General features: G+C 38.6%; 1 protein-coding gene across 2 annotated transcripts in view; it reads left to right on the top strand.

Moving 5' to 3' along the window:
- VGLL4 (vestigial like family member 4) overlaps window positions 1–22,081 on the top strand; it is an 80,280-nt gene that overhangs the window by 30,335 nt on the left and 27,864 nt on the right. The window contains exon 1 of one of the 2 annotated variants that reach the window (XM_031609109.2): window positions 3,480–4,003. The exons of the other annotated variant lie outside the window; for it this stretch is intronic. Coding sequence (XP_031464969.1) covers window positions 3,922–4,003 — 82 coding nt within the window. The 5' untranslated portion in view covers window positions 3,480–3,921. Of the gene's footprint in view, window positions 1–3,479; window positions 4,004–22,081 lie in introns of those variants that run through there. 2 annotated transcript variants of the gene reach the window in all.

Here is a 22,081-nt window from a genome sequence, read left to right as displayed (position 1 = left end):
GGTCACTGTCAGAATGGCGCTCTGTGCTGATGATCATCAAGAATGAAATCTGAGTCATGTGTCCAAGAGCAGATTGCAGATCTTTCTTCTACAGTGTTGATTCTTAACGAGTGCTGTGTATTTTTCCATTGAAAGATGGTGTGTGGCATGGAGTGTGAACCAAAGCTGTTTTTGTGGGCTCTTCAGTGCTACTGCCTAAGACAGTAGCAAGAATGAGAGAAGAGAGTGAGGAGGCAGGCAGGAGGGGAAAACCATGGCAGAGAGGTAGAGGATTGGTCAGGCTTGAGGACATGAGAGAGAAGGCAGATGAGGATGCTCTATTGTAGGTAGCTTCTTGAAACTGTTTGTTCTGAAGCAGCTCTATATTTTTAAATGCTGTAAAAACATATGAACTCTTACTGTCAAATCTAGTATTATGGATTTGATAAATGCAGGAATTGCCAATTTTTCCTACATTCAGGCAATCGATACACAAGTACTGATTAACTTTTTAATAAGATCCCTGTTATTGCTTAAATAAATGAGATTTATATATTTTTATAGTGGAAGAGTTCCACCGGTATTCAGGAACCAGTAAGTGACTCAATAATGTATGTGCACTGTATGTTGTTGAAAGGGCATGTTTGACACAGTTTTTTTAAATCTGAAAAATGCTTTCTTCTGTTCATCATCATTAGTCACCGGGGTTATGTCAGTACCAGTGTTCTTGCTGGGTCAAGCATTTGCTTTCACAATGTATCTCCTGATTGTCCTTCCCTGGTCTGCGTTGGAGTGGTCTTGGCCATAAGCTAGATTCCGTTCAGATGAGAAGCTGATGGAGGCTCACCAAAAGTGCTCCTTATGTGTTCCAGCTGCTAACGGGCATTGGTCCATTTAACCAAACATAAGCTAGTTCAGAGAAGGTATATGGAATTTAGATGCTGAGTACACTGTGCCAGCTGCTTCTGTAGATGTACTGTTGTATTCTGCAAGAGGGAAAGTTTTGTTTTCTTGTAGAAAAGGCAATTGTGTCTAACTCCACCCTAATGCAGTCAAAGTGTGTATTTGGTCCCCTCGTTTTGATAACTGTGATTTACCTACTTTATAGAACCACTTTGGTTTTGTTTTCCTTGCCTCAGAATACTTCCATGGAAAGGCATTCCTACATGAAGGCTGTCTTTGCTTTCTCTATTAAAAGTGAATTTGAAGATCACAAAGAGGTTGAACTATCTCATCTGTTTATGTGGGTTAATTAGAGTCAAATTTGATGTACTTAGATGTGAAGTCCAGAGTGATTCAGAAAGATGTTATGTGGATTTTCAGTTACCTCTAGGGGATGCTGTTGTGTTAAAAGTTCCCTTGTACTAACCATACTATATATAGCTTTGGGTATTTATCTGCCTTATGGAATAAAAGAGCATGCAATTCTAAGAAAAGTGCTTTAAATAATATCAGATAGAGAGAGTACGGCATGTAACTGTGGTAGCAACTATCAATTTATGGAAAAAGAAGTAAGAACTATCCTGGGGTGATGTTAATAACTACGTATGTCACATCTAACCAGCACTGATTGATTTCAGCTCAGTGAAGGGTATCTCAGACTGGTGAAGTGTGTGACGAATGGCAGTTTGAACAGAGTAGTTGATAATTCTGTGCTTTTGAGAATGGACTCAATGCTTTACGGGAAGCCTGTTGGTAGTTAAGGCTAACACCTGCTGAACTTTTGGTTTTGGAATGCTTGAGATACATTTATGTTTATATTTTTTCTTCCCTATTCTTTCACAAGGTTTTCTTTTACTTTCAATATTTTATTTGAGAAATTCATAAAACTTCCAGTGTTTGGTACCAGCTAACATGAAGCATCTTAAGTTCTTTCTTTGAAAATTGACAAGTGTTAATCATAGCATATGCTGAAGCAATTTATACAGAATGATCATCATTGTCTAAAAATCTGCAGACCAGTGGTACTGATATGATGAGTAAGCATTCCTTATTAGTTTATGGATAGTGATACAGAGCAGTTAGTGATTTATAGGCATTATACAATACTGCTTTTCCAAACAATTTGAAGAAAAAGTTATATTTGAATATAGAGGGAAATTTACACTGGACTTTGAACTCCATTGTCCTTGTATAGCTAAAACATTGTATGCAGACTACTACTCTAAAGTTTAGAATATTACTTTCCTTCTTCACCATCTCCAGTTCCTGTTAAAATTTTAAGTATTTTGAAGTGGAAAAATCAAATGCTTCTCTCTTCTTATTTCCCAAAGTATTAAATTCAGCATTCTTCAGTGGACATCCTCCTTCAAATGAAGAATGTAGGTAGATAGATCGCAGGGCTGTTTCTCATCTTTGAGAAACCTTATTTGAGCTCTGGAGAATCTTCCTTGGAGATAAATTTCTTACTCGTATTTATCAGTAGTAACGTCACTCACATTGCCTAGTCTCCTTGAAATAGCCATAGTGTTCAAGTAGTACTTTTCAAAATGCCGTGGCAAAATGCTTCTGTAATGCACTAACAAAGCAGAGGAATTCCCAAAGTGGAAATTAAAGTTTGTTACTGATTATCACTGTGTGCTCTCCTGTGTACCATTAAAATTCTCCTTCCCAGGAAGCCAGGGAAGAATTACCGTCCAATTCAAAGAGGAGAGAGAGGCAGAAGCCAGATTAGGACTCCATTAGCCTTTTTGTTTGTCTTAAATAAATTCAAGAGAAGTTTGATCTCTCTATTTCTGTCAAATCAGCCTTCAGGTGTTGATTAGCCACAGGAAGTGCAAGCTGATGCCTGCTAGGTTAGCACATGCTTGCCTCCATGCAGATGTCCTGCCCTCCCTGCATGAGTCACGCACATCTGTACAAGCAGCGCCAGCCTTTGTGGTCAAGGTTAGAACTGCAGAAGGGCTGACGGCATCCTGGGATGGGAACAACTGCTGTAGCCGCTTCATGCTAACAATCCAAACAGAATTTTTGACTACAAATATACCCGAAAGGAATCAAACGTAGTGATGTACTATGGAATGGCAGCAGTCTGTGTGAGCGCGCAGTACCCGTGCACACAGGTAAATAAATCCTCAGCGTCACGTTTCCCTCACCGGCTGCCCGTGTCAGACCACAGCTGCCGTTCTGCTCTGCCACTCTTACATAGCATTCTTTTTCACTGCAACGGTACAGGGCACCGTCTGAGGCCGCACTGGGAAATAAGAGAGCTAACGAATGTTTGGAGATGGCCGGCCGTGCAGTGGTGGTGCGGCAGTCAGGCTGCTGCCCGCATGGAGGCCTCCCGGCGGCCCTGCCGCCCTCGCTTCTCGCTCGCTGTGGCAGCGCTGCTTCCTGTCAGGGCGGCTCTGACATGGCCCCTGCTGCACAGGCCCCTTCTGTGCAGGCTCTCCACCTCCTCCTTCTCTTTCTTTCAAACACTCAGTGCATTTAGAGCCTGATCTTGTACAGAAAATATCCCTGACATTTGAAGAGCTCCAGGGATTCACTGAGCATGCTCAGTCCTCCCCGCCTGATAGAGAGAGGAAGCTGGTTTACATACGAGTCATACCAAGCATAGCCTGCATGTCAGTGCAGTTAACTTGCAGCGGGCTGTGAGGAGAACTGGTGTGTCTTTGTCCTAGGAAATTTCCCTTGTTTCTGTCTGCTTTTTTTTTTTTTTTTTTTTTTTCTAATTTGAAAAAAGACTTGAAAAGTTTTCAGACAGTTTTCTTTGTACCGAAGGACGCAATATACTTTTAGTTTGCAAAGTTTGGAAGGGAGTCTGTGTGTTTTAATCCCTCCAACTTTCCTTTAATATACTTTGTTTTGATTAGCGAAGGCTGGGCCTTGTGCTAGTGAAGTTTCGGGGGCCGGGAGCGTCCTCAACACCATTTGCCTGGCTTCCTTCTCCCTGAATCTGGGTGAAAGCAAACAAGCTGGTCTTTTTTGCTAACCCGATAAATGCTATTTATGAAGATGGACCTGTTGAACTACCAATACTTGGACAAGATGAACAACAATATTGGCATTCTGTGCTACGAAGGTAATGCTTTCATTTCACAAAGCTCTTTTGTCGGGTGTGTTTTATGTTGTTTGTAAGCATGGATTTTCCTCCTGAAAGGAGATCTCTGCAGTTGGCTTTAAGATACCTCACGGTCTGTGTTGTTAGTATGGCTTTGTTTAAGGGAAGGACATTTTTTTTTTTTTCCTTTTCACATAATTTTTTTTTCCTGTATTTTTTTTTTTCTTGAAGATAACAGTAATTGGATTCGTTTAAAGGACTGTGTTGCTTCTGCGACTGCTATGCAGAGTGTTTGTTGGTAATGTCCGCAGCTGCAAAGGAAATAGTTTGTAAAATGGGAGTAGGTATTAATTTACATTTCTGCTCGCAATCCTACCTAGCAGTTAGGCACCGCCACTTTCAGGGGGAGACGCTTTTATACAGTGTAGCTCGAAATAATTTTTACATCGCTTCGGCAGTTGGGTCGCGAACAATGAAGAGTTTGAGAGCACAACCGTGGGGCTCACAGAGGCGCCGTGCTGCAGAGCACAGAGTAGCCCATTGTTTGACTTCTCATTTCCTGCACAGCTCAGAGAAAGCCCTGGCTGCGAGATGCCTCCCCCTCCTCCATCGCGCACACCCCTCCTTTCCCAAGAACCACCCCACGCTCCCGTCCCCTGTGGAAAGAATTACACAACTAGTTGGAAAATGTAATTTTTTTCTTTCTGCTGGACTCTGAATTTTACCTATGCTGTCTCCAGCTAATGTAGGTTGGCATTTGCTCTTCATTTTGTAAGCATTAATAGTCCTGTTTTGAAGTTGCCTGAGGTAATAGAGTAAAATAAGTTTCTTAATCTTAGTGGAGTTTTATCTACGTGCAGTTTGAAGAAGTGGTTATGGCTTGGCTTTGACTGGAAAGAAAGGCACCACAGAGCTAATTCGGCTTGGCAATAGAACTGTTTTTGCTGTAGCCACACACAAGCCTTGCAGAAATCTTTCTTCTGATTCAGCAGGAACATTTTCCGTGTTCATTTGGAAAATAAACTTGCTGTAGTTGTTAGGGAAGAAACAATAAGGAATACACATAGGAATAGAAAATAGGAATAGACCTATTCATATGTTCAAAAAAAGGACTAGGCCAGAAGTCAGAGAGCTGAGCTTCTCTTTGGAAAATAACATCTTTTCTACCATTAAATCAGAATGGACACGTTTCTTTTCTTTGGGAAATGGAGGAGTTCCCTATAGAACTGATAATATTTGATTCTTTTGTTGTTGTTGTTGTTCTTTCTTTTTCTTTCCTGCTCAAATATGGAGATATTTGCTTGAATAAAGCTGTTTTAAAGAAGATTGAGCATTCGTATCAGTACTGAGTAATCCAGAATTGAGATAGTGCAAGACTAGTTGAACTTTCAAGTTCTTTCCTACCTGTGTTTTCTTCATTATAGTTAGAGGACTAATTAAGAAAAGACAACTTGAAGGATCCTTTAACTTTTCATTGCTCTCTGTAGTAAGCAGTGCTTTGTTTGGAGGCCAGTGACAACTTCTGATGAAGACCATGAAGTTTGCTTGAAGTTCTACTTACATAGTACACGTTCCTGAATGTTTTGTTGACTAAGGCAGAAAAACTAGTTTTGGCTCACTAGTTCAATTTGTTAGAATTGTGCCTAATTTTAATGGGTGATTTTTTCCAGATCCCTTTTTCCACCCTTTTCTCTGTTAATTATTATTTGAATAGATCTTAGGTTTAGAAGTTAAAAGCTACTCAAAGTACTCTACTATAAGCAGTCTTTGTTTAGCTTAAACATCTGTTGCTATTTTCCTTATTATGGAAGTTAACATTTTTAACACTAAAGTAAACACACAAAAAATGAGGAAGAAAAAAAGCAAAAATTCAGTGGTGTTTATAGTGAGGTGTTTATATCCCAGTGGTTTAAAAAGTATAAACAGTCACTGACAACATCTGCACTGAACTCTAAGGGTGTTTTAGAGATGCCTACAGATCTTCTTCTGCCATGGTATTTAGAGTTGTATCAGCTGTGATGGATCTTGTATTTTCAAGGACACTGCTGTAGTAATAAGTATATTGAGAACAAAGTGCCCTTTCAGACTCAATTAATTAGGATTTATTGAAGGTCATACTTGAACTGCTTGTAAGTAGATGTCTTCCTAAAAAGTACTTTTGCTGACACAAATATTCTGTGAAAACAGGTTTGAAATTTCAGTGAAAAGAATTATATGTCTTATCTGGATTCATATTATATATATATATATATACCTATATTCTACAGGAAATAAGCGAGATGACTTCCTTATTCCTTTAGATTCTCTCCTGAAGCTCTTGCTGCTCCTTGTTGAGAGAATAGTTTGCTGGTGAAATGTACTATTGTCATTTTATAATGTTTACTCTACTTTAAACTTCCACCTCCAGTCACAAGCCACTGGAACTGTGTGCCATTGATTCGTAACTGTAACTCATATGTAAGAGATGCCCTGATGTTTAAGAAATGGGAAAAGTTCTTTCATTGTGTGCCCTTGACAATTCTTTAGTTCAACATGGAATGGAAGTGCATAATTTGCATAGCATGAGGAGTCCTCCTTGGTTTTGCCCAGCGAGAATTCCAGATAGCAATATGTAGTCTGCAAGTTTAGATTACTGAGTTAATGTCAGCATTTGGTTAGTCGTCTTTGACTGATAGGTGCAAGAAACCTCAGAATTTGTCTCAATTTCATTCTATTCATAAGAAATAGTGTCATGATCACACTCCGACGAGTATGAGACCATTGATTCACAGAGTGCCATTCAGTTCATAAAACATATTTCTCATTTTGCCTTACTCAGTGGAGGTTTACGGGAAGAGGGCATAATGATGACTAATATAGATGGGATCTGCTTTATGGACAGAACATTGGCTTTTTGTGAGTTGGGGGGAAAACAGCAGATCTATAAATTCTGCCGTTAACCCCAAAAAGGAGTTGAGGTTTCTCTAGGAGCACTTTGTACTCCTAGCTGGAGTTGACAATTTTTTCAAACGTAAGATATATTTTTAAGTTTATTTATAATATATGGTCAAACACTGGCACATGTTGTCCAGAGAGTTTTTTGCAGTCTTTCTTTGGAGATAATTCTAAACTCAACTGATGCGGCCCTCAGCAAACTGTCCTAGTTGACCCTGGTTTTGTGCAGGAGGTTTGGACTTGATGATCTCCAGACATGACTTCCAGCCTGAGCTCTCTTTGATTCTGTAATATGATGGAAGACTTTGCACATGTGTGTAATTAAGACAGTTCCAGCCAGCATAAAAATTATAACCGAGGATGAGGTGAGAGTTTTTGAATGGGAGTTCATAACTTAGAACCACAGAAGAAGTCATTTCCTTTTCTCAGGGTAGTTAATTCCATGCTGCTAACTTGTGTCCTTTTGAGCATTCTCTCACTATTATTATGAGTTTTGAGCTTTTCATGATGCTCTGTGATAAAATCTCATTTCTAAGTGATGCTTTTGGAGGAAAACCTCAATTTTAATGACATGACCTTTTTAACAAGTTGCATTTAAAAAAAAAAAAAGTGAATTTTTGAGTTATCACCAGTAAAAGCTAAAATTCCAAATGAGACAATTTAGTTTTCAATGATTGAGAAGTGATAATACTATTAGTGTTTCAAGCAATTTACTGTAATTGTGCAGTAGAAAGGAAGAAATAATTACAGAGGCTTGTTGACTCAGCATCTTGATACTGATTTTTAGTGGGAATACATCTGACATCCTCCAAAACATTTGCTGCCAGTTGCCAGCAATGGCCAGCTTAATGAGTAGTGCTTTCAGATCACTGTTTTCTTCCTAATGAGCTTAGAGACATCAGAAAACTCTTGGGAGACTGTTGTCCTCGCTGAGGTGAAGAGGCCATGAAACAGAGCCATTCTGTACCAGTCTGGCATTCCCAGTGCTTCATATCGAATAACAAGCACTTGATCTGGGCATGTATTCAGAGGTAGAACATCTGTATCTTGTTTTGCAATGGAAACTCACTTAACTTTAGCTTAATATTCTTTCTCTGAAAGCCTTGTGTGTGAGGTAATGGCAAGAGGGCTTTGGGTTAAACAAAAACAAATCACAGGTGATTGTGCTCTTTGACTAATCCAGGGGCACTGTAGCCAGTTCTGGCTCCCTGTTTCAAATAGAGTATGTATGAGAAGGTGCAGTCTCCAAGTAAAAGATATGTTTCATTTTGTTGTTTATCTAAGGGACTGTACAGATGGTTGTATGTTGGAAGGCAGATTTCTGTCTTCCTTCCTCTCTCGCATTTTCAAATGCTTTGTGTTATTACTGCATTCTCAAGGCTTGAACGGCTGTGCTGGGAAAGGTATAAAGAAATGCAATAAGATGCTAAGAAATCCCCCAGGCATGTTATGAGACTTGGAGCACTTGAAATAGTTATACAGGGTTCTCTGGACAGTCCAGAAGACTGGAGTTTTTTAATGAAGAAAATTGGATCCAGATTTATTAAAAAAAAAAAAAAAACACAACAAAAAAACCCCACCCCTTTCTGGTTTCAGGACAGCTTACATTAGTTAGTGGCATATTACATAATTATTTCTCTGACTTCCTGTAACAGTGAAGCATTAGTTGGCTACAATATTGAACTTGCATAGCTATGCATTGTCTTAGGGCACTGCAAGCCATTTTGGGTATATGTACATCTTCCCAGAAGGGCTAATGTAGATGTTTGATGCCCAGTGCGGAGCCTGAAATGGTTTCTGCTAGCTTAATTTGCTTTTTAATGAAATATAACCTGCTTTCTTAAGTTCTAAAGAATAGTTTCCATCAGTTTTCTTTGCTGACCTTGCATTTTACCCTGGTATTGTAACATCAGTTTCTGCTATTAACTCCAAAGTCTGGTTTAGTTTCTAAATATACAAAATTACTTTAATACTATCCTTCTGTTAAGAATTAGTGAAACAAGAAGTGGACTAGAAATCTCTCTCATAATGATTTTTTTTTTTTTTTTTTTTTGTAATCAAGTGTTAACTTTCTGTTCAAAGTCATGTAAATTAAGATGCACCTACCAACTGTTTCCGGTTTATGGAACATCCTGTGAGGTTTTTTTGGTTGTTTTTTGTTTTGGTTTTTTTTTCATGGTCTTTTATCTTCAGGGAAAACCAAAAAGCTCTGACTTAACAGTTGGGCTTTTCTTACTCATTTCCTCCTAACATGAAGTTGGTAATATCCTCTTCTGTACAGACATATAAATTCAGTTTATTTTCCTCGTTCAGCAAAGGCAAGATAGATGTTGGTTGTATTTAAGCATTTTTTTTTTCCCTGGGATTCTATCGTTCTCCTCATCCTTGACGCTAGTTCAGCATGTATACTGATAATCCAAACAAGGAAATTAGGAAACCAAATAATAGCCTTATCCCCTTATCCCACACCTTTCAAGCAGCTAAGATAAGCAGCTCATACCTTTTTTTTTTTTCTTTCTGAGATAAAAGGTAGTGAAATTTGTAGCTGTAAGTTGAATTCTCTGTTAATGAGCAATTTGCTTAAAGGCTGTAACTTGTTATTCACAAGTCAAATTTGTTACAGTGCCAGGTCTCTTTGGATATAAATCCAGGCATTTCAGGAGACACTGAAAAAGCTTAAATTGCTCCAGAGTTTGAACAACGCACTGTATTGTATGGAGAACTGTTAGAGAAAAACTAAAAGCTTAAACAACAGTCTTCATTGTGTGGCATCTAAAATTATGAATGAAAAAGTTCATCCATATGTATTGGTTTTGCCTTTTTTTAAATCTCTGATTTGCATGAAAATAGTTGTCTATTAATTTCTTCTTAGAATTAATACAGATGGGCTTTTATATTTGATTTTGGCTGAATAGACTACAGAGTTTTAACATGCTGCATGCAGACAGGGTGCCAAGCTATTTAGCCAAGTTGTTTACACTAACAGTAATCCAGCAGGACAGAGCCTGTAATTCTTCACTGATAATAACACAAGGTAACGATGAATACAAGTTTATGGAGGAGTGTTTACAAAAATTGTATTATACTTTTCCAGTGTTAAAGAATCATGAGTGCTGTTGTTTTTAGTATTTGTTTAAAGCCAGCCAATTTTTTCATCATCATGCAGTCTGTATCATCTGCCTCAAAATTACTTTGCAGTTCTGCATGGAACGATTGCTGGACACACAAAGAGTCATTGTTTTCTTTCCTTTTCAGTAAAAGCCACGCACTTTGGGAGATAATTGACTGTGTGATAAAGTGCTGCTAGATGTTGTTGTATAAGCACTATGCCAAGATGGTGTGTGCAGTCACACATACACACGACAAGTGCCACGATATGGTTTTTATTTCCTGCAGGCAGTTTTCCCTTGGTGCTTCATCTAAGAATTTTTTTAAAGAAAGAGCCAACGTTCTCATGCCTGTCGCTGCAAATTGATGTATTGGTGTGTGTAGCTCGGTGTGGTGGCATGTATTTTGTCACAGAATTGTGGAATCATTAAAAATGGAAAAGACCAGTAAGATCATCTATCCCAACCATCAGCCTATCACCACTATGGCCACAAAACCACATCCATCTACCCTTTTCCTGAAAAGTTCCAGGGACAGTGACCCCACCACTTCCTGGGCCTTTCCAATGCCTTTCGACTCTTTCAGAGAAGAAATTTTTCCTAATGCTCAACCTGAACCTACCTGGCCTTGGTGTGAAGGAAAGAGGCCATAGATCAACAAGCATAAGTGCAATCTTAAACAGGCAGTTAAGGTCTTAATTAGGGTTATCTCTGTCAACTTGTCAAGTTCATGTTACAGATGGGTGGGATTAGACAAGTTTTATTTTTAACATTGGTAGTAGTTTGTCACTGATTCTAAGATGAGACAAGCTTGAAGCATTCTGTTAGTTAGAAGAGACCCCCATACAGCATTTTCTTTTACAGCCTGGGTGAAGTCAAAGCAGTTATGTTCCTGGGGCCACAACAGTACAGATTCTGGATAAAGAGAAATTGTCCAGAAACTTTAATGAATTGATGAGTCTTCATTGGAGATATTGAGGTATCTCATTTTAATGGGAATTTAGCTCCTGAAAATCTTGTAGTAAAGAGTAATATGAGTGGGCAAGGGGGAAAAGTGGGAAATCGATTTTAGAATATTTGCTCTACCTCAATTTTATGGCACTGTTTGGCATTGGATTTTTTAAATTAATTCCAGTGTATTTTTATCTGGCTTTTAACTTTGTCATTGCTACTATTAAAAAAGAACCTGTTAAACATATTTCATGATGAAGTGCAGCTGTTCCCTCCAGAAATTTTATGTGACGCTGCCTAATTTGTATCTGAAGGACAAGAACATCCACGGTGTAGCACACAGTGATTGTGGTAGATGATATTTAGGATAAAGTTGATACAGCTTTTGTGGTAGAGGAGAAGGGGAAAAGTTACTCTTTCGCAATAGACAATTAATGACTTAGTTCCTTCACAGAAAAGGTGACTCCTGCTTTTTCAGGATACTTATTGTTACAAGAGCCTATCTTTGATTATTTTAAAACATTCTTTTTCACTCCTCATCACTATGGAATATTCCTTGTCAGCTGTGAGAATCGAGCACTGTAGTGTGTAACTTTCCTCCTATTCTTCCAAACATTGCTAGCATGTTCCAGGAAATATCGTTGCTCTCCCAGGAAAAGTTTGGAACTAGTTGTGTTTAAAAAACAGTAGTTTTTCCTGGAAACCCATTTGACAAGGCAGGCATGGAAACCACTGACCATTATACTTCCCAGGTTTACAAGTCTTAACATTTATTCTTCAGCATGCAAAAATAGACTTTTTGGTCTTTAAACATGAACTGTTTTTTAAGAGAAGCTTATTGGATCAGTATTTTTGCCCACCAGAACTGAAATGGCATTACAGTAGTGGAACACAAGGCCATATTGAAATGTAGTTTCATTTAACTAGAAATCACAGAACCACAGATTGGTGTTACTCTTTGTAGTTACCATCTACTAAATGCACAGCGCAGCAATCCTTTGCGTGGTAAAAGTGAGAATAGAAGCTGCTAAGTTGTTGGAACGTTTAAAATACTGATGTGTTTTTGGGAATGAGTATCTATTCATATTAACATGTCACTAGTGCACTCTGGTTGGTTTTAGAGATGATACTGTGACTTCTCATTTTGTTATCTAATTCTTAATGTTTAGGATATCTCACTTCTGAAAGTAGATGTAGACATTTTTTAAAATAAGCAGATTATGACACTTTAATGGCACATCCTTTCTGAAAACAATTGTTTCTTGGTTTCAGATTACTCAGTTGCAATTGCCTTCTGTGTGCCGTATTCCTAATTGCAATTATGTGCCCATACGGAGAAAATTAGAGTTGTCTAGTCAAAAGGAAACTATTTCTATGAATCTAAATTAGCTAGGAGGACCAGTAAATACCACACAAGAGCTGGCCAAGTAAAATAAGGCTATTTAGTTGTTCTCTTTATATTCTTTGGAAAGCAATCTGTTCAAAAGCAGAAGCTTTGCAAAAACTACTCTTAGTGTATATATATATATCTAAAAAGAGTTGACATAAGTACGACACCTCCTTTGTTGTGGTTTTATACAGAACGCATTAAATGGAGATGGGGTAAGGGAAGTGCAGTGTGACTCATATAGGACAAGTTCAAACTCAGCCAGTTTCTTGGATTTAGTATAAATATTTATGGCATTGAAGGGGATTTTTTTAAAAATATGCTTCCTTGTGCTCTAGGTCTTTTAGATGTCCTCCTCAGACATCTGGTGTGCATTGCTGCTTGTTTAACCCCCACCCTTCAGTTTTCATGCTCTGGCATCTCGGAGAGCTATCACAGTCCCTCTGTGGTCGGCATAAATTAAATCTCATAGAGCCAGCTGGGAGAATGCTGACGTGCACACTTTTCCTGCTGAATGCTCTAAAACTGGTGGCTGCAGTTAAAGAGGTGAACACTTGGCTCTTGTCTTGCTGTAGGCATCATACTGAGCTATTTACCAAAGGTGTCAAAAATAGGAATTCCAGCATTAGCAGTGATGCTTACTGATTCTTGACTCGTTTCTGTTCATAAAAAAAAAAGCTTCTCTTATCAGTGTTTTTTTGTAACAAATGTAGCCTATCAGTTAAAAATAAATAAAGTTCTCTTCCTTTCAAAAGTACTTACTTTAATACTTAAGACTAATTTCTAAGACTGTAGCTGCTTAGATGTACAGTATAGATGCTTTAAAAGCTAATCTGTAGTTTTTTTTAATAGTACAGTAAATTCAACACTGTGCTACTTGGTTTCAAGTTTTTTCTCAATGAATCCTTGAAGAAGCAGCATGATAACAAACAATATAATATTCATTGTAATGTACTGTCCTTTTTTTCTTTTAATCCTCCTAAGGAGTCTAGTTCAACCTTCAGCTATCCCGTGAAATAGAGAGTGTTGTCTTCATTTACAGGGTGGAGGGTAAGAGTTGTGTTTGGTTTAATTCTTGTAAGTGAAGGATAAAGCTGACAGCAACATTCACAGTGCCTTGATTGTCATACTTTGCCATAACTGCTAAACCTTGTGTTAGCTTGTTGGTAATCTTACAGTGCTTTAGTAGCTTTCTTTTGACATGCAGAAAAAAAAAAATGTATTTAGTTTATCAGCCAAACAGAAAATTTCAGATCTCTGAAACTTGGAGTGTTCATCTGTAGGCGAGATATTTGTTTTCTGATCAGCAGGCATGGAGAGAACTGGAAATTTGATGCTAAAATCTGCTGTGACTGTGGTCTGTCTATAGGGATGGACCCCATCCAAAGTGAGGTGATGGAAGCTGTTTCAGGGAAAGGAATTGGGTCTTCTTGCCTGTTAACAAGAGTGAGCTCACACAAACCATGGTGTGGGGATAGAGAATTTTTAAGTTCCCCTCTGTGAGCCACAGACCTCAACAGGTCTGTTCTTTATGTTTGAAGCCTGTTGAGGTGCATAAAAGGAATGTGTCCACTGATGCTTGCAGTTTTATATTCTTTTCACAAGGTGAGCTGGGGTAAGAAACTTAATGAGGGATACTCATACTAATATACTGAGAAATTTAATTTCTGGATCTGGTGGAGCTAGCATCACATGAATGATGGGGTGCAGACCTAATAGCTGACAGTCTTCAGTTTATCAGCCCATCTGTATGGTTTTTTTCTGATGTTTTGTCAGGAATTAATTGTCTTCTGCAGCTTGAAATAAACTAACAAGGAGCCTGGAGTGATGTTAATCAAAAGAGAGACTCAGCTAAAGACAAGGGCTGCTCCAAAAGTAATGCCTCCGATTTTATGATGCTGGCCCACAACATCAGAGGCGAATGTTGGTGTGATGGCAGCAGAGGTGGAACCTTCCTGCCACTATTCCATGACATCTTCTTACATGAGACAGATGCAGCAGAGGGGCAGTCTGACAAGCTGGCATCTGACGTGGAAGGTGACTGTGTTGAAAAATAACGTTCTGTAGCTGAGAATTTGCTCTGTCAGATAGCGTTACTGTGCTCTTTGTATCTGTTGTAATTTGTATGGAAACGAATGGAGGGCAGTACTTTCAGAGTGACCTGCATACATTTAGGGAGAGGAAGATGAAGCCCTAATTATAGATATTTGAGAAGTGGAGTGTAACATCAGTACTTGCCACCCATTCCAGTCATGTGATTGTAAAGATAACATAAAGAACATGAATTTGTGCTTGTGCCCCACTGCTCCAAGCATCCTGGAGTACCAGCCTTCAGTGCCTAGAAATCTGTGAGAAAGTCCAGTCAGCATGTAACTTCTTGGTAGCAAATGCAGTCCCTGCCTCCATCTTAGCTTTTCCTTGGAGAGAACATTTATTATGAGTAACCCTGCAGCTTGGCTCCATGGATGATCCTCCTTCTTTTGAAATAAACATGTCAGCTATGATTTAGATTGTGCTCCTTTCTATTCCTTGGTGTCAGAAGATTGTCTTCTCTATTGACTCTCTGAGTATGACCACCTCTATCGATCTCAGTGACCACATGTCTTACTGACTATCCTAAAGGGTCAGAGTGTCGCTTCAAATCCTGTTTCCTATATCCTTTTGAGAAGCAAATGAAATAATTTTGTTCTCTGCTACCACATTTTGAACAACTAAGTCTTCTAGGAGAAGAACCATTTTCAAGCTGTGGTACTAATGTTACCTAAAATGTTTCTGTGGAGCAATTCATTTCAAGGTGCAGTTTTTTGTTTTTTTTTTTCCCCCCCACAATAAATTACTTACCTTAATTACATGTCCTGGACACAAGATTACAAGCTGTTACGTCAGAAGATTAAAATTAATTTTTAAAATTAATCTTTCTCCCTAATAGTGAACCATGTGGATTTGTTTGATTTGGAAGGCTATCCTGTAAGAAAGAATAGTAATTGGTGGGATTTTGTATGAATGTTTCTTTATACCAGCTCTACTACCTTCAGACAAATTATATGGCATCCTTTCTTCTCCATCTTATGAGTCACTCTGCTCTCCAGGCTCCTCTAGAAGATGAAGCCTTTGCAAGTTTTCAGTTAGTAAAACACTGCATGTGAGCCACATTTGAGTGAAACTATTGCATTATGTCTCAGAATAACACAAAGCCAGTGAGTTGAAGATCTATATTATTCAGCATTATGATGAATTTAAATCCCTTGTCTTCTACAGGCAGACACTGATGGCAGTGGCATAGCTCAGCCTGCTGAGCAACTCCCACCAGTTACAGTAAAACTTTGAGCACGGGGAATTGGCAAACTGATATCTTCATCTTTCTTTTTTTTCCTTAGCATGTCAGAAAGCTGTATCTTTTTTTTTTTTTTTATCCCAATGGCTCATGTAGTTTGCAGTTGGATTCAGAGTGCCTAACTGCCCTGTCCAGTTGTCATTCCTCTCTTTCCCTTTGTAGAAGGGATTTTGGAGTCCATTTTAAAAGACAAAGGGATTTTGTTCCATACAGTGGGTTCTTTGTGGAGATGGGTTGGAATTGTTCTGATACTGTAGATTACAGTCTGCAGTATTCCATCCAGCTTGTTTGAAGGGGCTCTGTGTTCCTTGAATATGCGAGCCCGTTCAGACAGACTGCAGTAACGTAGCAGAAAACCAAAACTGAAACTGAAGTTTTAGTTTCTCTCACTAAGGATGTCACATTAGTTAGGAAGAGATTATCGTGTTGGTGACCATGACGGCAGAAGCAGCTCCTAGTCATGCATCTGTCCATGCATATGTGAATAAGGCATCCCCTCCAGTCCCATCTCCTGTCCTGTGGCAGGAGCAGCTTCTGGCATTTGGTTGTTTGGCCACATGCCATATGAGAAAAATGCAGTTGCAAAGACTTCTTTGATTTTTATGGGTTTTTTTCTTTTTTTTTTTTGTTTCCATTCCGAGGTCACTTGTATGCTACAAATAGGAATCCAGTCTGGGAACTTATCACTTTGAGGGAGTTGCACACAAGTGGTGACCTTGCTTTTCTCCAAATCTTTTCTTGGGAGAGCCATCCATGCATGATGCATACCTTTTATTAACATATTTTGAATGTATTTGCTCTCGTGTTTTTATTGTACAGATACAACATTTATGTTCTCTTTCTTGCGTTACTGCCTTCCAGTTAGTAAAGAAGAACATGAGAAAATGTGTTTGGAGTATGCTTAAAATCTCGCAGTGTACCTAGAGAGTATATCTACTCTTCAATTTTAATAAATGGGATGTATGTTCATATTTTTTACTTTTGTTTCACAGCTTTTGTCTCAAATATTCATGAAAGAAGCAGTGTATGATTTATTGGATTTCATATGCCCATGTTACAAACAAACATCCCAAAATCTATGCCTGAAGAATGTTTTCTGTAGAAGACATTGACTGTGTTTATATCCATAAGAGATGCCCAATAGCCTGGAGTTCAGTTTTTGTTACAAGATCGTGGCCATCTTAGCATTGGTAAGGAGTTTTGTGAAAACTGAAGTGCACAATCTGTTGAGAAACCATATCAAATTCTTGTATTCTGTTCTGAAATATATTCAGTCAATCAATATATTTTAAGTAAGGCAGGATGGGAAAAGTAGGTGGGAAAGCTTATATGTGCAGTGCCCAAGAAAAAAGAACTGTTAGGCAGAGTCTATATATGTAGATCCACCTGAAAGTAATGCCTCCTACTTATTTCCATGCAGATTACAACAGATACAATGAGCACAGTAACACTATCTGACAAAGTAAATTCTCAGCTTCAAAACACAATTGTCAACATAGTCATCACCATTAGCTCTACATTTTTACCAGCAATGAAGAAGAGGGCTGCATCTGTCTCATGGTAACAAAATGTCATGGAATACTGGAGGGAAGGCTCCACCTCTACTGCCATCCCACCATCATCTGCCTCTGATGTTGTGGGCCAACATCATAAAACAGGAGGCAGCAGCCCTCCTAGCTGTGCCAGTCTGAAAAATGCTGAGCAAACCGTTTTGCTTCAGACCTGAGTATCTGCAGTGCTGTCTGTTAGCAGAGGCAGTATCTAAGAAAATAAAAGATGTGCACTGGGGTGGGAGGTTAACAAATGTTTTCTGTCTTCTTAAGGAGTTATTTAAATCTGTGCTTTCTTTGTCTTTCTTTGCCAGTGTGTGCAAATACATTGCTATGAGGTATAATTTCACATGTTGAAATACTGCTTAAGTATCAGATCTAACATTTTTTTTTCTGTTGTGATCTTGCTGTGACTTCAATTTGCATTTGAAATAGATGGCAGATCTTTCAGCTTTGATTGTTTCTGCTGAAAGACAGACTAGTCTTTGATCTGTTTAGCGTTCCTGTCTTTTACATTATACAATAAGTCATTGAGCTGAGTGATGAAAGAAAGAACACCTCGATCTGGAAGTTAACCATTATATTGGCAAGCAGCATCTTCAACATGCTGATGTACAGTTCTATTTCATTCACAATTTTTTACTGGCAAATACTTCTCTTTTATTAAAATCATACTTGAACACTGACAAAAGTCTTTTTATCAGACAGCTTTTAAAATCTGCATATCAAAAAATGTGAGAGATGCCCTGTAACAGTTTTTCAAACAAATTAAACGAAACTGAATTCTGATGATCGGTTTACTAATTTAAGCTTTGCATGGCAGTAGTTTTAATTCCATCATGTGGACTTGTTTTCTCTGTTAGGAATTATTGTGCCTATCAGAATGGGCTGTGTTTCTCATGTTCTTAAGTGTACGTGCCCCAGTAAGTGCTGCAGTGAGGGCACACAGTGAAAATAGCTGAGTCCTACCCTGAGCCACCAAGGCTGGTGGGAGTTCACTTCCCTCTCTGGACCTAGCCCAGCAGGGCTGACCTGGAATCATTAGAGATATAAACTCTGGGAGGAGAAAACATTGTAAAGCATGGGAAGTAACTTGAATGACTGAATTTCAGTATTATTGTACATGAGTATGTTGTAGGGATACACCAAAACCTCCTACGGTGCTTATGATGCAGTATGTTTTTCCAGGGAATTAAATGGATCATGCATCTTTCTGCTGACCAGTAAACACTAAACTAACATTTTCTGGACAAATACAGGAGGTGAAAATGTAAATGATACATCTCCCTTTTGTCATCTTTTCTCTTTTATTCTCTCCCTGTTTGTTCTTGCTTTCATACCGAGGCCAGTGCTGTTCAGCAGGGCCAGGTGGCTCAAGTGCAGTGCTATACAAAGGCAAGTGCTTGGTCTTGGTGGTGGTTCTTAGCAAGGCAGCTTATGGTTCTTTTATATAAGAGCCCCTGTAACACATTGAGCAAACATAAAATGATAATTGGTGTTAACTTTTAGTGCCTCTTAATTGACTTCAAATGTTTGATATAGGTTTTTCCCAGGAGAGCTGGCAGAAAAGCCAAGAAAGGAGTTTTCTTTGGGAACAGCCTTGCTTTCTGAGTTAAAAAAAAAAAAAAAAAAAAAGTCAAACCAAGGGAAACCTTATTTTGACATTGATGGAAACAAGACCTCATTGGTACTGTTTATTTGGAGATTAGTGTAATGCATTGATTTCATTTAAATCTTGTCTACCAGATAACTGAAATTTTTTTTAGCCATAGTTAACATGAATTCAGGACACTCTAAGCATAAGAAAGGAAGATCTTACAAACAGCCAGATGAGAGATGTGCTGCAGGAGTTTACTGGTTGGGCCATTATCCTAAAGGGAGATCTTCAGACTTCTCAGATAGTCTCATGCTCTGCAATTAGACGTAAGCCCGAGTTCATTGTTGGGTTGGAACTCAACACAGTCCCACAGTCACAGTTGCTGAGGTGTGAAAATTGAAATTTGATAGAGGAAATAGCGTGCTTGAGGTTTGATGTTACAACACTAGGAAGCTCTGCCAGACTGAAGCATTGAAATTTGCTCCAGCCTGCCTTCTTTCTGGCTTGTCACATAATCACAGAAACACCAAGGTTGGAAAAGACCACAAGATCATCCAGTCCAACCATCCACCTATCAGCAAGAGTTCTCACTAAACCATATCCCTCAACACAAAATCCAAACATTCCTTGAACTTATCTGCTGTCCTTCCCCTTTTCATATCATTACTGCCTACTTCCAGAGACACATTTTTGCAGTTCATTTTTGTTTCTACTTACAGCTAGAAGTGTATTAGAAGGAGACGCTCACAGTCAGTACCTGGTTAGCAGAGCAAAGAGAATGTTACAACCTTAGTTTGTGTGGTCAGCAAAGAGCTTTTTCTTTACTTGTATTTATGCATTAGTTTGTAGAATTGAGTCAGCTGTCCCTATAAATCTTTATGTGCAGAGTGTATGTCTGTGCTATTTCATATAGCTATGCTGTTACAGTATCACAAGAATGGAAGTTGATGTAATCAGTTTTTCACGGTAGATTTGAAGGGGCAGTGACAGGTTTGGGAGGTCTGTTCTGCCATTCTGGCACAATTGTTTGTTTTGTATTTATTGTTTTATATAGTGTAGCATTTGGAAAGTCTGTTGAAATCTGCTTTAGCCTGTGCTGATGAACAAAGATGTGTTTTTTTTAAAGGATCCTCAAGCAGTCATTCCTGTGCTCCACGAGTGGTCTTGCTGTACCTGAACTCTGGCTCCTTTCCCAGTGCAGTCTTTTGGATGAGAGAGGAGGAAAAAGTGGGTGGAGGTGATTGAACGCAGAGGTCACTGTTTTATGTTCTTGCTAGCAACGTCAAATGTAATGTGTCCCTCATTGGCAGGCATGGTCAGACAGAGGAGCCAGAACAGAGCAGTCAGTTTAATCACTGTATTCTGTTTTTGGCCATGGGTTTTCTGGCATACGTATCTCTGCACAGTGGTAGCCAGAGCGTGGTTCCAGGAGTAAGTGCTTTTCATATGTTTTGTAAGCTGATGAGAGCAGGCTTTTGCCAATTTTTCTGTAAATGTGTATGTGATTCTTTTGTTTTCTAAATTAGCTTTTTGTCATCCTGCAAGAAAGTCAGTAAAATGTGTGTCAGATACGTGAATTAGTAAGTTTGCTGCTGAAAGAAATCTGTCAGCTGTAGCAAGAAATATTTCCAAGATATGATTTCATAACAGTGTTTTACGAGAAGGCTGTTCTCATTAATATTTAATTTTCTTGTTGTTCTTGTAGTTTGCTATTTCGTTATGCTCTCCAGGTGGGCCTGGTTTTATATACTACAAAGCAAATGAGTACTACTATAATCTGTTTGCAGCATTTGACAGTGTACTTCTCCTAACTAATTCTTATTTAAGCTAAGTTATATCTTGTATCAAAACTGTCATCCAGAAATAATGTAGTGATACAAAGACTTTCTTGTTTGCATCAGGTTGTAGAAATGTCCAGTGGTTAAATAAATAACCTAAGCAGTTACAAATGATATTATCTTTTATCATAAAACAAAGATCTATACTGAGATGTCTGAATGGATTAATTCATTTTCTGTGGCCCTGCAAGCGAAGAAAATTTGCATTAAGTTATGATCTTATAAGAGTTGAGTCTGAATATTTTGCACAGATTAAATTTTTGGGGAATTCCATCATTTCAAAGATACCACAATGTATGCAGTGTCTAAATAATACCTAATGTAGGCACTTGACAACATCAGCATGCTAATTTGCTGGTACAATGTGTTAATTCTTAGTGGTTTTGATAACTTGTTTTGATAACTGATTAAGCTAAGCAGTATTGAAGTGACTTCATCCCTTGACATCTAGTATCTCAAATCAGTGATTCCATGATTTGAAATTATAACATCATCTAATCTCAATTCATGTTGACACAGACTTTTGTGTTGCAGGTAGTAGAAAGAAACATGGAACAGTTCATAAATTCATTCCTGTTGGTTTTCAATTTAAACTTGTTTCATCTTCTGTAGTTTCGTCTTCACATACACATAGCCTTTGTGAATATCCTGTCGTTTCACCAGAAATATTTCATATGCAATGAGGGCTAAATTTTGGATCAGTAGGTAAAACCAGCCCTGAAGACCTTCATGTACTATTGATTCCTGGGAACGTCTCACCCTGGGAACATGAACCAACCCCTTCTGCTAATGAGTTTGTCTGCGTGAAGGTATTGGAAAAGTAATTAAAGGTGTAATGCACGTTAATTAAAGTCTGTTAAACACTCATGCCCATGATTTTATTAATTACTAGAGTGGCCTGAGGTCATGGTAATTCAGTTCAAGCTCTTAAAGGTAAAGACCCTGTTGGTGCAGAACGGAAGGTTTTTTTGTGAAGTTAGTAAGTGCGTCGGGACAGATCTGCTTGTGGACAGATCTGTTTGTCAGATGCAGAACAGAAAAGTAAAGCGGGCAAGGACAGCGCTTAGATTTTCTGTTGAGGAGTCTTATTTCAGTATGCTCTAAGGTCTGTATCGTGTCAGTCTTCAGCTGGAAAGATGAAGCCTTTCATTTCTGGTTGGTAATTAATGCACAGATTTTATGGATTAACAGTAGCCAGCGGGAAGAGGAAACTGGGAGGGGGGATAGGATGTGATAGCCATGTCTTGGTGTGGAGCTGCTAGGTCAGAGAGGAAGGAAGTTAGCTGCCAAGATAGTGTATATCTTTTTTTTTTTTTTTTTTTTTTTTTTTTCCCAATCTCTGGTAACTCTTGCAGTTCTCAGGCATATTTTAAGACTTCTCTGGTGTCTTGCTGTCAAATC

This window comes from Phasianus colchicus, chromosome 11 (assembly GCF_987193195.1).
Source record: "Phasianus colchicus chromosome 11, bPhaCol1.hap1.1, whole genome shotgun sequence".
Taxonomy (NCBI): domain Eukaryota; kingdom Metazoa; phylum Chordata; class Aves; order Galliformes; family Phasianidae; genus Phasianus; species Phasianus colchicus.
Note: the sequence above shows the minus strand (reverse complement) of the source record. Positions and strands in the feature narration are given on the sequence as shown.